At 37.0% G+C, this 16,809-nt stretch overlaps 1 protein-coding gene across 6 annotated transcripts; it reads right to left on the reverse strand.

Annotated features, from left to right (window-relative positions):
* Window positions 1–682: 682 nt before the first annotated feature.
* Window positions 683–16,758, reverse strand: XEG113 (xyloglucanase 113). Of its 6 annotated transcripts, none has more exons than XR_015219173.1 (14): window positions 16,558–16,745; window positions 16,231–16,443; window positions 14,755–15,051; window positions 14,400–14,605; window positions 7,773–7,878; window positions 5,707–5,963; window positions 5,422–5,557; window positions 4,559–4,653; window positions 4,409–4,462; window positions 3,425–3,538; window positions 2,580–2,678; window positions 2,365–2,486; window positions 1,257–1,343; window positions 683–1,163 (listed from the first exon to the last, which is right to left on the reverse strand). XR_015219173.1 is itself a non-coding variant. In XM_086602881.1 (14 exons), the coding sequence occupies exons 2-14, from the start codon at window positions 16,397–16,399 to the stop codon at window positions 996–998; spliced, it is 1,905 nt and encodes a 634-aa protein (XP_086459007.1). In that variant the 5' UTR covers window positions 16,400–16,443; window positions 16,558–16,758; the 3' UTR covers window positions 683–995. The 6 variants fall into 6 exon arrangements, 5 of the variants coding, with proteins under 5 accessions (XP_086459007.1, XP_086459005.1, XP_086459006.1 ...); XM_086602881.1 differs by having other exon boundaries at window positions 2,365–2,481; window positions 16,558–16,758; XM_086602879.1 differs by having other exon boundaries at window positions 2,365–2,481; window positions 5,422–5,608.
* Between the last annotated feature and the right edge of the window lie 51 nt (window positions 16,759–16,809).

A 16,809-nucleotide genomic window follows, 5' to 3' on the forward strand; every position in this document is an offset into this window, starting at 1 on the left:
ATTACAACCTTGCGAAATGAAGGGGAATGTTGTGATGTGACACAAGAAACTAACATAACATTAATAGAATTTGTTCCAGCTACCCCTACTCAGGACTTACAGCAAAGAATGAATACTTACACAGCTATACTCAGCAATTTAGTTTGAATTTCTCTGAAGCTATGGTTGGTAGTGACAAAGAGGTTGATGTCTTAATAACGAGAGAACTGTCCAATGATATTCCAGCAATGAAAGGGGATGTGAAAGTGAACAATCAGATCGTCGAAACAACCCCTTGTACATAATAAGCTACAAAGCATTGTGAGACCTATGAGAGAAACCTAGCTTCCTTTTGTTTTTCTTTCTGTTCTGCCTCTCCTTTTGTTTTTTCCAGATAAAAGCCTGGGTTGTTACGTCGGACGTTGTATTTGCATAAGAATGGTAGCGTGTTACTCAAGTTTGGTGGTTTCCCTTCCCTGATTCTTTTGCAGTTACGAAATCATCTCTATTCATCTTGTTCGTTAATGAACTTGAAATTCACAAAATTCCTTCCAGTATTTTTGTAAGTAACGAGACAGAGTACTAAATTTCTGGGCTTATATTGCTGGCTCTGTTCACTTACCTTATTACCACTTACCAGACGAATGAAATAAAAGAAAATGGACCAAAAGAAAACATGCAGTAGTTGGAGACATTCATCACAGAAACAAGAAAACTGTCTTTTCACTTCAATAAATAATTTTCGCAACTTTTGTTTCATCTCAAATGAACAATTTCCTTTCCTTTCTGCTTGACATATGGAATAACTGAACTATTGGAAAAATACAACATTCTACAAGAGCACTACAATACCTATGCCAAAGTAATCTCTATATTTACAACAAAGTGATCCAGTGGAAGTTGGGAAAATCACCAGCTCCAGATTTTCTAGCTTTAGGAACATGAGCAGCTCCAGATACTCTCTTTCCCTCTGCTCTAGTATGTCCGTCGAACTAATATTACACTGATGCCCAAGGTTACCAAGGTGGATGATCATCCTGTGGAGTCTGGGGCGGTACTGGCTCCCAACCAGGCTTCTCGTCCCAGTAGATGTCATAATATATGTGGCCTGGAATGTGGGTACTCACGCAGCACCATATCCCCGTATAAAGTTTCACACGGTTCCTGAACTTGTTCTCCCTAATCTGATCAAGCAATTCAAATACACTTAGCATCATGAAACAATAAAATTTTGACGCTACTTAATATTTTCTGGTGGTGCAGATGTAGAAGCTTGCCTTGTCAGTAAAACCACGGAAGGCATCTTGCATTGACGAAAACTGTACAACTTTGACATTCTTGAAGGAGGAGAACACCGTTGTGAACTGTTAAAAGAAAGGTTTTAGAGTCAGGAACCAAATGATCACCACTTCTCTTGTGCTGACTAGATTTAGCTCCAAATCAAGGAACTTCAGATCTTAACCTTGGATAAGTTACCACCCCACTCCAAGTTTGACTACAGTTTATGTTGGGTGAATAAACTGGGTGACAATGGTATTCAGATGAGCGTAAATAACTACAACGTAAAATTAATACTATGAATTCATGGTCATTCTTAAACATGAGCATCCAACTTAAAACCAATAGATGATAGGTGGAGAGGCCCAGGAACATTTGTACTATACTGCAAGGCATCACACATCCCATGTGGAACTATACCAAACATCTCAACAGTCATATTAACAAGTAGGCATTTTCTCATTACTTGGTATTGAAATTTAACAAGAAGACTAGAGTAGAGACTTAAGGCAGTTTACACCTTTATTCTTAAAAAGGCTTCCCATAAATTTGATCAGTAAGATATTTCATATTCGTTTAACCTTAGAACTTTAGTTAGTCTTAGTTAGTCTTCAATCACTTAAAGTTCTGTAACAGCGAATTATTCCTGTGGAACGACCTCATACTCCTTAGTTTCGAGTATTGTTTCTCTTATTTGTACCATATGAATTAACTTAGACCTGGTATTCTGATTTAAATTAGGTCAGAATTTTATTTGAAATTTCATTCAAAGAGTGTTTATTCCATCAATGGTCTACATGGTGCTAAATAAATGGAGGAACATAACTTATGCACCCGATTCCAAGACATCCAGCAAAAACATAAAATAAAAAACATAGCAAATAGCCCAGAAGAATGAGTACAAGGGGAATAATTTCTGTAGAACTACATTTGGAGACAATTTTATAAATATAAGCTGCGTATATAATTATACTCAACATTTGAACAGATACTAAGTGTCAATTCCAGATGCTAAGTCTCAATTCAGGTAAATCATAGAATAATCATAGAAACGATAATTGCGCTTGAAAGAGGAATACATCAAAATTTCTACGCAAATTAGAATACCTCTTCTTCACTGCTATTTTTTGGAAATCTGAGAACTCCTGGTTGATTTGTTTCTTTGGACAAATTGCAATCCGATCCCGCTTGACAAAGTTGAACGTCAAGCCATGATTCTTTTACCTGAACTAATCAACAAGGAAGGATATAACTGCTAAATCAAGAGAACCGAAAGAATTGTCATCCTGTTAGGTAGTGGAGTTTTCCTGTAAGGGAATTACCTGTTTGGGAAGTAATGGATTGTTCAAGAATGAATACTCTCTAAAATCAATCTTTGGGCCAAATTGCTCTTCTGGAAGCCCTTTCAACATAACATTTACCTGCATTACAGCAATATCAATAGAAGCCATTAGTAGAGGTATGCGAACTCATTACTTTCTATGCTGCAAACAAAGATATCAAGAAAGTTTTGAAGGGGAAAAATATTTTAGTATACAAGATGCACAATTACTGAAAGAACTACGAGGTACAAGGCTACACATACATCCTTTCAAGTACTATGTACAAATTACCGGAGAAATTTTTACCTTTTAACAATAAAGCCATTTAGACTACTGGTATCATAGTACCCTCGCATGGTACTGACCAGGGTTCAATTCCCCGGATACACATTGTTTATGGCATTTAGATCTTTAACAACATGGTGGTGTTGGGTTGGCTTTTGGGTGGTGTTGGGGTGTCAATGCCACCATGTTGGTTGGTGCTTAGGTTGGTTTTGGCCTCTTTATCTGTTCCTGTTATTTAGTTTTCTTGGTTCAGTTATGATCGTAATACCCCAAAAACAAACAACAACAACTTCTGAAGTCATAAAATAGTTCATATATAACGGATATTGATCCATAAATTACGGAAGCACTATTAGCTCACAGGATCTTCAGTTCATTCAACAGGAGCACGCTACGGTTGGGCTGATATCATGTGACATTGTTGTTGTCTAAGCTTTCATAGCAATTGAGTTGAAACCAAAGATTTGTGTCAACTCAATCAAGTTGGTAGACTATCAATAAAACCGTATCTACCAAATGTAAATACTTAATATCACCAATATTTTGAATAAAAATATTACCTCAAATACATGATCCAAAGGGCAGAGAAAAGGCTGTCTTGTCATTGTTCCTTCCAGAACTCCTGGATGCGCAAACCATAGTCTATCTAACCTGCACCATAGTGGAGGCATCACCTAAGAATAGAATTTTCAAAAATTGTCAGAATACAGACAGCAAGTTTCACGGCCATCACTAGTAAAACTAGAGTCAATTACTTCACTAGCATATAGTAAGGTATTTTTATGGCCATAAATGGTCTAACTACAAAACCACAATTTGACTAGCAAAGTGAGGTCCAATCTGTACTCAAGAAGCAAGACATTTAGCACCAGGTAAGAAATTCAAATGAGTAAACAACAGAGTGAAGATCTCTTTTTCAAAAACTTTTCTACAAAATGTGACATATTTCATAACGCGCAAGCCAGTTGTCTTAATTATCAAGAATGCTGACAAACACAGGCCAAAATCAAGTCAAGTTTCTTGAAAGGAAATCAGCAATTGCTGTCGTACTGAGATATTTTTGTTTGTTTCACTTAAAATATTTTATTTGGAATATCTAAATCACTCCTCGTCATTTCCTTAGTTGAATTGAATTCACTAAGGGAAACATAGAACTAAGCACCCTTTTTTTTTATAAACAGTTGATGAGGCCATCTCCGTTTTACGTTTTCTACTTTCCCTTCCCCGATCAGTATTAACAATGGCCTTGGAACCATTACCTTTTCTACCATCAGAAGCAGCAAAGAATAAATTGAGGCAAGTGTAAGTGTGTAACTAATGATTAAACGAATATAACAGAATCTCCAATTATGATCAACTTTCTTCTTTGATACGGTGACTGAAAAAAATAAAAAAATAAACGAGGAGACAAAAGGAAGCATATTTCCCATACTTCTTATGGAATCACATATGTTTGCTATCTAGATATCCCATAAGTTTGCCAATAAAACGAAAAAAAAAAAAAAATAACAAGGCAAGCTTTCTGTGGTTTTGCTAATTCTCACCAGTATACGGTTTAACAGTGAGGCAATAGCTAGTGCAGTCCTTATCTGTTTTAGCTGAAGAAAATCATAATTGAAACAATTAAAATATATTCTAGTATATCAGTATGTTATAAAATACAGTGCTACTGAAATAAGGTTGGTTACACATACTTGGTAATTAATGAGGGTGAAGTGTGATTTAACATTGTGCTCCCCATCCAATAGCAGACTCTTTGGGATAGATGGCTTGAACGACAAAAAACCTCCTGTACAAGCAGGCTATAAAATCAAACTGCAGAAGAATAACGTGCAAGACATAAACGCAGCAAACTTGGTTCAATTCAAAATCCCAGCCGGAAATATATTGAGAGATGGCTCTAAAAAAGGAATCTTCACACCACTTCGCTATGTTTGCAGAATTCAGATCCCCTGTTCGTAAACAACTGATATTATCAAATCAACTTCACGATCAATATGTCTTGCTACCGGAATCTTCACCCATTATAACAAGCTATACCTTTACCCTTCATTTTCTTTCTTTGATTTTTCCCCTTCATGAATCTTTTTCTTAAATTAGGCATTGTTCAACCCGTAATTAGTTTGGATTCATTCACCTAAACAAGGAGAAACTTCACTGAACAATTGCGAAAGAACATCTCCTGAGCATGAGAAATCATAGACTAAGATAACGAGACTTCTGTATGATCGAGTGTATAGAGCCATCTATTCATTTCTCCCTCTGATGAGCATTTTCTGTTACTCTTGAAATAGTAATATAAGTTTTCTCTTTACCTTTTAAATTTTTTCGGCCAACAATAATGTAAGCATGGGGTTAGGATTATTAAAAAAAGAAGGTACCAAAGAGGTCATGGAAGAAAAATGAGGTGAGATGACCTCATTTTTTTTACAGCTATTGCCATTGAAGAGAAATAATAAAGACTCGGGATTGTTACTATTTGGTGCGAAACAGGCAAACAGCCTACACCACCTCAAAAGATTCATAAGATGAGTGGCACGTTGTGTGGAGCGCTCACCTGGTGAATTATAATATTCTGGTTCATCAAAGAAAACCATGCCTTCTCGTAATCGGTGACGCTTTCCTTCAGTACCTGCATACTGAAATGTGGTATGCACTGCATATGGTTCCAATTGGAGTTGTTGATACATGACCTGCCAATGTACAACCTCAGTAGGTATTTCATTTGGAGAAGAGCACTTCCTCTACAGAATGAGTACTAACAACTGATGAAACAGAAAGTGAACAGCCACAAGAAGAAAGTAAATGAACGAGTAACAGACCAATTGCCAAAAGATCCTACCTGGACGAAGAATGTGTGGCCACTGCAAAAGATGCTAGCTGGCAGTAATCCCAACTTAAGGGTTCCATCGAAAGCATATACTAGCCCACTTTCACTGTCAACAGATGGCCCTAACTGCTTGTGTACAATTTCATTAAAACCATTCTGATCCCATATTTTATCATCCGCAAGAAGCATTTCTTTCCACTCTTTTGCCAGTTTTTTTGCAGAATCTGTTGGCCGCCAATGGAAAATTCCAATATTGTAGGCACCAGTCACTGCAGAAGGTGAAATGGTTTGAGATACAAGAAAGGCTCGAGAATAATGTGTCATACACTGAAAAAAGTTATCTTATATTACAAACCACATTTCTTTTTCTATTGCTTGAAGACATACAAAGGATTATCGTGGAGATTTCTGGTAAAATAAAGATAAACCACTTCTCTACATGAACATAGCAGAAGAACTCGGAGGAGATTTTGACAATAAGAGTTATCTACAGCATACTAGTGGTGTGGGAACTACTGCCCCATTCTATATCCTGGTTTTTGGCCTACACTCTTAACACATTAACAGCAAAGAACAACATACGAGTGACAAATGCATAGCTAAGCATTAGCTGGTCAGTATCTTCACCGCTTGAATGCCAATGTCCGATCATGTCTATTTACCAGAGTACTAGACTCAAGTAAAGGAACGAAAATAGATTACTTCAATCATGAAACTGATTTTTTTGTTCATTCATCGGTAAGAATTAATGCATTCCATTCAAATTTCAAATTATCATACGCTGCAAGATATAGATAATGATCCTAGGTAGCAAGATTCCACTACATCATACCCAATTATACCCTCAACTTAAAAGAGTGTCCTCATTACAAAAAAATCAATAAACCCCACTAGCCTGGAAGCTTGAAACCCCTATCTTGTCTAGTTCTTTGGCCTCTTCCACTATCTTGTGTAAGTTCTTTAACTTCTTTCACCTTATGCTCGAAGATCTTCAGATTTCTCTCTTCCCATAATGTCCACAGAATCAACTCCTTCACCAAAGCCCCTTAAATGTTATGCTGTAGGCTCCAAGGTTTATCAAAGGAGTTGAAGAATAAGTTCCTCATCTCAGTAGGTACTGGACAATTCACATGAAGATGATCGATACTTTCTTCAATCTCCTTTGTGTAAAACAAAGATTTTGGTAAGTTCATACCCTTTCGATAAGATTATCTATACTTTCAATCCTACCCAAGTACGCAAGCCAACAAAAGAAGTCTACTTTGAATAGAATATAATGCCTCCAAATTCGTATATGTAGGAAACTAAGTTACATTGACACAATGACACGGATACATGTGTCCACATCCAACACGGATACAAAGTGTCCAACACGGAAAAATACCAAAGATTAAGTATATCATGTACAATATGTGCGTGTGTCGTGTCCGAAACGGACATATATCCAACACATTATTTTAAAAATAGGTCCATGTAGCATAGGTAGGAAATTAATGATTCTTTTTCCAACCACTAGATCTGTCGAAGCAGATTTGTTGGCCGATGCGAAGTAGAAGGATTTAGAAGGATTTCACCGTAAACCAATCTTTCTCCTCCCAGATCCACTTCGTAGAAGCCACCTTGCAAAATTTATTTCCAATATCGTAATAGAATCCAAGAACGCCTCAAACCTCTCTACTTTCCAATCATTTAGGTCCCTTCCAAGTGGACATCCTATCCACCCCTTCACTACTTCTTGACTCCCACCTCAAAGTGTTTTTCACCCCAAGCTAAAAATATCACTAAATTGATTCCTCAAAGGGTTCCCTCACCCAATCATCCTCCCAAAATGAAAATCTCTCTGGTACCAGGTAGGAATGTTACTCCTTTAACATGCCCCATCCACTTATTAAACCCCTCTAAAGAGTCCTACCAAATGGATTTTTCGGCTCCTTGAAATATATTTTACCTATACCAACTAAAGCAATAGATCCTAAATATAATATGTGTGCATGAAGAAGTACAACAGTTAGAGAAGCACCAAGAAGACAACAAATTAGTTGAAAAGATATATATCAAAGTTTGGCTGAAATATTCACCTTGGTGCCAGATTTCCAAACGGTCATCAACAACTGTTGGGACAACTTGATCAGTTGAAGTCAATACATCTGCCGCAGGAAAACAAGCGAGATAGGGAAGTGGATTCTGTTCAAGAAACCAGGAAACAATGAGTTACTAAGAAAATATAGAGAAGGATGACAAATGGCATACAGAATATTATCATGAAATTTGCTCTGGTCAAATTTTGCAACACATCAATCTTTAGCAGTCCACTCACACGGTGGAGAAAAATATTCCTAGAATGAAGTTAACTAGAGAACGAGTAACTGGGAAGTGAGAGCATGTGATTAGCACCTCTAGTTCATATAAATGACATATTTCCGGCAATGTGCAAAAGTGACATTCTTTTACTTAGAAATGTAGGATCACAACCAATTATAATCTGCAGAGTGATACACAGTTTCAATAACAAGATAAAACGAAAAACCACCACTGAGCCTGTCCGCAGCTAGTGACTAAACCAGCATTTGGCTTTTTCTCAAATCATCATACCTAGTAAAAGACCATAACATTAAATAAAAAAGATAAGCTAATTACATCAAGGAATAAAGTAAAGTGGTACAGTATAACGACATGAAACAGCTACAAAAAGCATCAATCCCCACATAATACAAACTTGGTAGAAAAGGCAAACAACTAAAAAGGTACACCCTCGCGCTACTATTTGTTGAGATGTTTAGTCCCACATGGGATGTTTTAACTTAAAAGTCTCGTATAAAAATATACAAGACCTCGGGCCTCTGAACTCATCACCAATTGGTTTTGAGTTGGATGCCCCAATGTTAAATATAGTATCAAAGCGAGCTATTGTTGTTGGCCCAGAGGGCCGGTTTACTCCACATCACCCAAACATGTTGTCCACGTGTTACGCTCAAGTAACGCCACACGTGTGGGGGTGTGTTGAGGTGTTTAGCCTCACAAGGGATGTTTAAAGCCTCGCATGCATATATAAGTCCTCGGGCCTCTTTATTCATCACAAACTGGTTTTAAGTTGGATGCCCCAATGTTTAATCCTATTAAACACCAAGATTAGCATCAAGTAAGAATGTTGTTTGTCTAAGTTAAAAAATGTATATGGTTCCACTCCAACCAAATACCCGAAAGAAGAATGATCCACAACTGCCTCTAAGCCTATGATGCAGATCGACAGGATGCGAAATTAATGGAAGATCACCAAACCTTGGACAGACCCACGCTAGGAACGCATGGTACTGCTTATGGTATTGACCCATTAATTTGATTTGCTCTTGATCTAAATGGTATTAATCCAATAATTTGATTGCAGACTGTCCTTAATCACCATTGATGGTGCTACATGGGTATACGACAATATACACCCACAATTAGCACTCTTCTGAAGGCAAACGATGTCTAGAGACAATAATCTGTATCCAAAGCGCAGGTGCCGACTAGCAAAGTCGGTAAAACCTTTGGGTGGTGATACCAAAGGTCTGAGGCTCGAACCTCGCCAGCATCAAAGAGTTACTGATCTCATTTAAAACAGATTTACCAATAATAATATAAAAAAAATTGTATCCAAAGCTGTTTCAGCAACAATCTGTTTCAACACAACGAGAGAAATATGATAAAGAAAGCACTAAGATACAGAAGAAAATTGAAGGTTGGGAGAGAAGGACTAAAGCAAGAAAATGGTTGCCTATGTACCCAAGATTTGTTTTCTAGGGATCAAGTATCAACGTAGTTTCATATTGTGAGAGAAAATAACTTTATATGGATTGGGAGGAGAAAAGAGTCCTTGCCGGTCTTGTCTTCTTGACTGATAAAGGATTTGATTTCATGTAGGATTTTCTTTATCTAATGAATCTATGATAAAGAAAGCACTAATACGCTGGGGATACGTCTGGAAGAATAAAAAATTTTTTGAACTTCAAAAAAAAAAAAAGGTAAAATCCAAGATAAGAAGAGAAGAGAATAAAGATGAAGAAAAGATGGTTGACTTAGTTGAAGTTGGACAACTTGATTGACAAATCCATTTGTTTTGAACTTTTTGTTGGCATTTGCAAGTTATACACTTATACAAAGTTTCATAATGTGTTTGAATTGGTCAAAAGTAAATTGCCATTTTAATTTGGATTTGGGAGGAATATATATATATATATATATATTATTCAAACGGTCTCCATGTCTTCCTTATTTTTGAAAAAAGGATTTGATTTCATGTAGGATTTTCTTTATCTAATTGAATAATGAATCTGGACATATTAAAGAGTGAACAAATTATTGAATATGGCTAGGGCTAAACCATTGGGCTTAGCTGAGCTCGGTTGGACCACAATGTTGGGCCAAATTCGTGGGCTTTATGAGCCACGGAGTGGGGATCTATACATTGCCCCCTCTTTGGCGGATGGGCGAAACCCATGTGGCAAAGAAGTGAATGTAGAAAAAAGAATGGAAGAACATCGGAAGAAAAAGAATGAATTGTCAACAAGTGTTGGCATGCATAATCTCGTTGTCAAAGGCAAATAAACCTTAATAAAGTTGTATTTTCATGTTTTTGTAGAGAATATAAAATAATTTTATGAAAAGGTAGTTAGAAATGGAAGGAACTGGAAAAATGATAGTTCGATTAAACGTTTTTTGCAGAATATTGATTGGTGAGACTAATAGTAGTAGGACCAGCATATGAAAGGGAGAAAGGATGAAGGAAAGTAAGAAAAGATTAGTAGAGTTTTGACCGCTTTCTTTAAAAAGGAAGTAGGATTAGTACAACCATCTTATAGGAGGTGGGAAGGAGGAAGTACGTTGTAGTTGTAAGAAACACTTAAAAAGGCACAAAATAATTTACGAAAGGAGCCAAGATATTAAAGAAGTGCTTCAACTAATGCGCTGGCGAAATAAAGTTTTAGTTGTTGTTTTGTATTGAATAAGATGAGAAGGAGTTAGAAACTAAGATTCAACTATAACCTTCTCTTGATGAGAGCGAAAAGAGTAATAATAAAAGTAAAAAGAGCACTAGGAAAAAGGAAAAAAATAGATTGCAATTAAGATGGGTTTTGCTAAAGGAATGTAGAGAAAGGATGCTCAAATCTAGTCTACAATGTAGAAATTGTTTACATGCGTGTCGAAGGATTTGGAACAAAGGTGGAAGTTGAAGACCGAGATGTGCATGCAAAGAATGAGTTATTGGAGCGCCAAAAGATTGGACTAAGGCCGCTTTAGTGAGCAAAGACCGGCTTTGCTGAAAGAAGAATTACTTTAAATACTGATTGAAAAAGGTAATTAGTGGGACCAATTATATAAATCTAACTCAATATGTAAAAAGGTTTGGTAAGTAAGCTTTTGACTGGCCGACCAGTTTATTGAAATAATATTTAGGTAGTTGTGTAACAAAAACAAAAGTTGAGAGTATGATAGTGGTAGGGTCGGCATAATAAAGTTAATTGGAAAGATGACAAAACTGTAAAACATTGTGTAACAAAAGAAGTTGTCAGCTTGTAGGGCATTAAGTGTTTAAGTAGAAAAGTGGCAGGACCGGCCTTTGGCTATTAGGCTCAAGTATTAACTTGGTATGGTACTAATTTTGGTAAGACCGGCTAATAGAATGTTTCATGGGACTAGGCTGGTTAAAAGAAGCAAAAGACTGCCCATATGCATGTAAAGGTAGGGTATGGCAGGGCAGGCCACATAAAATCTATATTCCATTTAGAGAAGTAGTTGGCATGAGGTGGAAAGTAATAGAATAGACTGGATAAGGTAAGGGACAAATAGTTGGAAAGTATGCTAAACCTAAATGAGAATAATAGTAGGACCCATCGAGAAAAACGGCTTTGTAAGTTTCTAATAAAAAAGACTTGGGGATTTTACGATGAATATAATAAAGGTAATAAAATACATTAATTAACAAGCTCAACTCTTTTAAGGATCAACTCTAATACTTGCAACTTCAAGTCTTACAAACCCAACGAGTTTTTTGGTTTGACAAAGACCTTTCCAATTTCTCTTATTAGACCGGGCCTACCATTCTATTAGCTGGTCCTACTAAAATTAGTAAACCAAATTAATACTTTAGCCTACTAGCCAAAGGCCGGCCCTACTACTTTTCACTTGAACACTTAATGTCCTACAAGCTGACAACTACTTTTGTTTCACAATTTTTTACAATTTTGTTTTCTTTCCAATTAACTTTATTAAGTTGGCCCTACCACTATCATACTCTCTTAACTTTTGGTTTTGTTACTCAACTATCTCAATTTTAATTCAATAAGTTGGACATTTGGGCCGAAGCTTACTTACCAAACCTTTTTACAAATTGAGTTGGATTTATATAATTGGTACCACTACTTACCTTTCAATCAGTATTCAAATAATTCTTATTTAAGCAAAGCCAGTCTTTGCTCACTAAAGCGGTTGTAGTCCAATCTTATGGTGCTCCAATAACTTATTCTTTGTGTGCACCATAAGATCCTTCGACACGCACGCCAACAATTTCTCCCTTATATCCCCTACATTTGATCATCCTTTCTCTACATTCCTTTCTTTGCCATATGAGCTTCCGCCCATATGCCAAAGAGGGGGCATCTGTGGCTCATAAAACCCACAAATCCGACCCGGTAGGCCAAGTCCAACAGTTAAGCCCAAGGGCTTAACCCTAGCCACATCCAATAATTATTCTATTTGTGAATATGTCCAGGTTCATTATTATAACAAATAAAGATAAAGTTCAAAGAGATCATGATTCTTGTGATTCAAGCAAACAGTCCTCTTAGGACTCAACCTCTCAATTCATATAAAAACTATTTTCTCTCATCATATGAACTACGTTAAGACTTAATCCCTAGAAAACATATCTTGGATACATAGGCAACCATTTTCTTGGTTCAATCTCATCTCTCCCAACCTTCAATTTTCTTCTATTTCTTAGTGTTTTCTTCATCATATTACTCTCGTTGTGTTGAAATAGATTGTTGCCGAAGCATAATTGGCGCCGTCTGTGGGTTTCTTAGAATCCATTATCACGTGAAAATAACAAGTCAAAATGGTAAGCACTAAAAGCAGGTCTAACAGTCAACATATTCCTCTTGCCAATAGGAATCGCAACCCTCGAACTAAAAGTCAACAAGTGCAAGAACCGCTGCACAACCAAGTTACTTCTAATGGTCACAACATTCCGCAACATCAAACTGTAGCACTACTACTGCCACCGTCGGTGCATCCGCCACCACTGATGGTCCCATACACTGGAAAGGCTTGCGTGTCCGCCACCACTGATGGTCCCATACACTGGAACGGCTCGCGTGGTCGCTTTGATGAAGTTGAATTGGCAACATCGTCCACTGGCCTTTGTCTTTTCGCCAAGATTCTTCTCAAGTTCCTGTTCAAATTTTTTACTCTTTGTAACTCTCGCTCAACTATATTAGGGGTTTCATGGATGTTATCTTCATCTGTTCCATTAGTTGGTGTAAGAGTAACATCCACGTCCAATATCAACTAAAGGTTCAGCGTGAACCGGATCATGTAGAAGACTACCTACTAGTATGTATTTGGTGGGGCTGTGGGGTTTTTGATGTTGCGGTGGTTCTTGCACTTGCTGCCTTTTAGTTTGAGGGTTATGATTCCTATTGACACCCTTAAAGATTGGTTGCCTATTTCAAATTACCAATTTATAAGCAAACTTTAGATCAGTGAAGTTAGAGAAACGTGGGGCTATTACCAGCCCTCGACCCAATATTACATCCAATCTGTACAAATTTCCCCTCCATCCACGTGAAGTACTTTACTCTTTAGCCAGCTGACCTACAAACTCGAATGTCCAAGGTTCTCCAATATACTAAGTTTAATAACATATTCCGAAAAGGAAGACAAGAATATAGTCAGTAACCCAAAGGAGAGATATTAATCTCATCTTTCCTAACTCTAAAACCAGGGATGACGTCACAAGCATTGTTACCGGAAGCATCATCAACAACTATGACGAGGAAAAGGTGAAAAAGGATCACCTTGCTTCAAACACCTCAAAGGGCTCTAACTCCTAAAAACCCAGACGGAGCCGTTCACTAAATGGAAATAAGCCCAAGAAACACACTTGCAAATCCAACTCCTCCAGGCATCCCAAAGCCCACTTGTCATACTCTCACCATATAATTCTAAAAGATCCAACAGGCATACGACTGTATGGCTTGGACTTAGCAAACCTTCTCATCATCAATGGACAATTTGCAATATGAATCCTATCCAAATTGTCTTTGACGAACAAGTGCCCTTCCATTCTGGGATATAAGAGAATCAAGACCAAACTTCAACCTTGAGGTGATTGCTTTTGATGTATTCTCAGCAAGTCCTGCTCTACTAAATGCTATAAAATTCGTGATGTCAGACGCTCTGACCCATGCACTTCAGAGATAAAGGTACTACCATATACTCTCCAAGTACAATTGCGATAAAGTAGAACAACTTGGCAAGTGGATGTTGTAACATGCCACGTAGAACAAACTAGACTTTGTTTCAGTACGACTGGAAAGAGCTATATTTCATCAAACATATCAAACCAAACCATACCACCATAATTAAAATTTCATATTTACATGCACATGATGGAGAAGTAAGATGACAGTTAATAACAACCATGTAAGATGGACAGTAAATACCTTTAACCAAACCATGTCTGTGTCACACATCAGTAGTTCATAGCCAAAAGGCAGCATAGCATCTATCAAAATAACTTTTTCTCTACCCATCTTATGAAAGGTTGGTGAACCCCATCCAGCATCTGTTGTACTCATATGACTCCCCATATCAAATACTGGAACACCTTTCCAATACAAAGCCTCTAAAAGTTTGGTGTCCATTGCGCCTATAACAATAATCTCAAAATATTAACAAAATGACAGATAATCTAACATGAACAATAATAACTTTAGTTCAAAATAGATAAATAAAGAAACTAAGCTGCTTAGACATCAAAACTGCAATAATTAAATAGGTGAAGTGCCAAGACATTACCTACAAGAATATTAGATACATTGAGATCAGTCAAGTGCTTCACCCAATTAAGGATGAAATCCATGAAAGCATAGTTTCCAAATGTTACGATAATAATGTTATGTTTCACCCTCTCTTTCACCAATGCTTTAGTCAGTCGAAAGGCTTCTACAGGTGGCATCTTAGTACCAATAGGTGGGATATCCCATATAGGTCTAATCCCTGATTCCCGAGTCTTTGACGAAGGATCTGATGTTCCACCCAACACAGTGGGACGAGAAGAATTGTGAGTAGGATTCCTGTCAGAAGAATCTCCATCTGAAGATATTACAATGTCAGAAGGAGAAAGAGAGGATATGGAACTTCATCAATTTTAGCAAACAAATATTGTGTTAAAGAAGTGTTTGTTTTAGAAAGTAGTGTTTTTTCTCATAGGCACAGCTAGTTTAGTTGGTACCACCAACATGGATCGATACCTGCCAGCACCATAATAAATCTTTCAAGTCTTAAACAAAGCCTTTTCTAGCAAATAAATATCTGCCATTACTCATTAATAACTGGAATACAAATTGCCTGTTGTTGTGTCCTTCTTTGTGACCAGTTATCCATGGGTGGGGAGACAATTTAATAGCTAGGAATCTTTGCAAAGCCTCAAACATCGACATTTTCTTTAGCAGAAGAGATACAAACAGGTGAGTCCTTTTTTCATAGAAAGCAGAATCTACCATAATGCCCTGTTGGTTCCCCTGCCATAGGGTGGTCTGTCTTGTTCCGTTTGCCCACACATATATACTTCAAAAGAAAAACAGATAAATAACTGTTTCTATATTCCGCACGACAAACATAACGGTATTAATCTAAATGCATCCTAACATAGAGATTACAATGTTAGGAGTTTTAATGACGAGAACTGGACTGATGGCACTAATAACAGAACGTTTTTAGCTTAAGTTGATATTTAGTCCTTCCAGAAGCCAATTCCATGACTAGAATAAACGGCACAGGTAAAAGAGGCCGCTTGATGCACTGTTTCCTCCCAAGTCCAAAAATGGTTCAAGAAAAGGGAAAACAACTCTACAAACATTGATAAACAGTGTTTGACTAAAATGTATTGGTCGAGTTGAAGATAATGTTGCCTCTTGGTTTAGAACACCTTCATTCCATCTAATATCGACCATACTAATGTAAACTTGGGATTTACGAACAAATTTAGAGGAATTCAGACAAATTATGGACACTCAATTATCAAAAACGTGCAACCTTGTGAATCTATTGGCCAATTGTATTAATAGAACAAGAATAACCAAGTAGTTTCAACATACATATCAAAGTGAGTATTAAGTTGAGTTAAGCATGCAGTTGACTAGTTACTAAATATACTTTCGTAGTTCATTGTAGATCATACCAGAAATGTATAGCTACTGAATAGTTGACTAGTAGATGCCAAGCTATGAAGAGAAAAAAAAAAAAAAAAAAAAAAAGGATTGAGAAACATACTCGAAGAGGGAGACCAGTTGGATGTGTAGATCGGTTTAGCACCATAGATAGCGGAAAATACATAAAAGGATGAGAAGACAATGCCAACAAGAACTGCAGCATAAACCGTTAAGAAAAGAGGTCTGGACTTAGCCATGTCACGGAATCCTTGTTGATTCCAAGTAGCCATTATTATTATTACACACTCTCTTCTAGTAATGCATTATTACGAAACTGCAAATGAGATATAAATTTTATGATACTGAAGCCAATCAACTGTTACCCGAATCAGTGAATCTTAATCTTATTATATGTAAAACAAAACCAACAAGGGAAATGGACACACACCTTTGAAAATAAAATGGAGTGCAGTGATCCACCGATCCCCGAGAGAAGAAGAGGGCCAATGAGAGCTCACGGAGAACGTTTGACTCTTCTTTAATAATAATTAATTGATGATTATTAATAATTAATGGATTTTGTGACTGTTCTCCCACATGGCACATTTGGAGTATGCTGCTCAATCGAAGACTTGTAACAATTTAATCTACTTTAATAATTGGAAATACGTGACGAGGCTTCATACATGAGAAATTGAGG

The sequence above is a fragment of the Coptis chinensis genome, chromosome 3, assembly GCF_015680905.1.
Source record: "Coptis chinensis isolate HL-2020 chromosome 3, ASM1568090v1, whole genome shotgun sequence".
In the NCBI taxonomy this organism is placed as follows: domain Eukaryota; kingdom Viridiplantae; phylum Streptophyta; class Magnoliopsida; order Ranunculales; family Ranunculaceae; genus Coptis; species Coptis chinensis.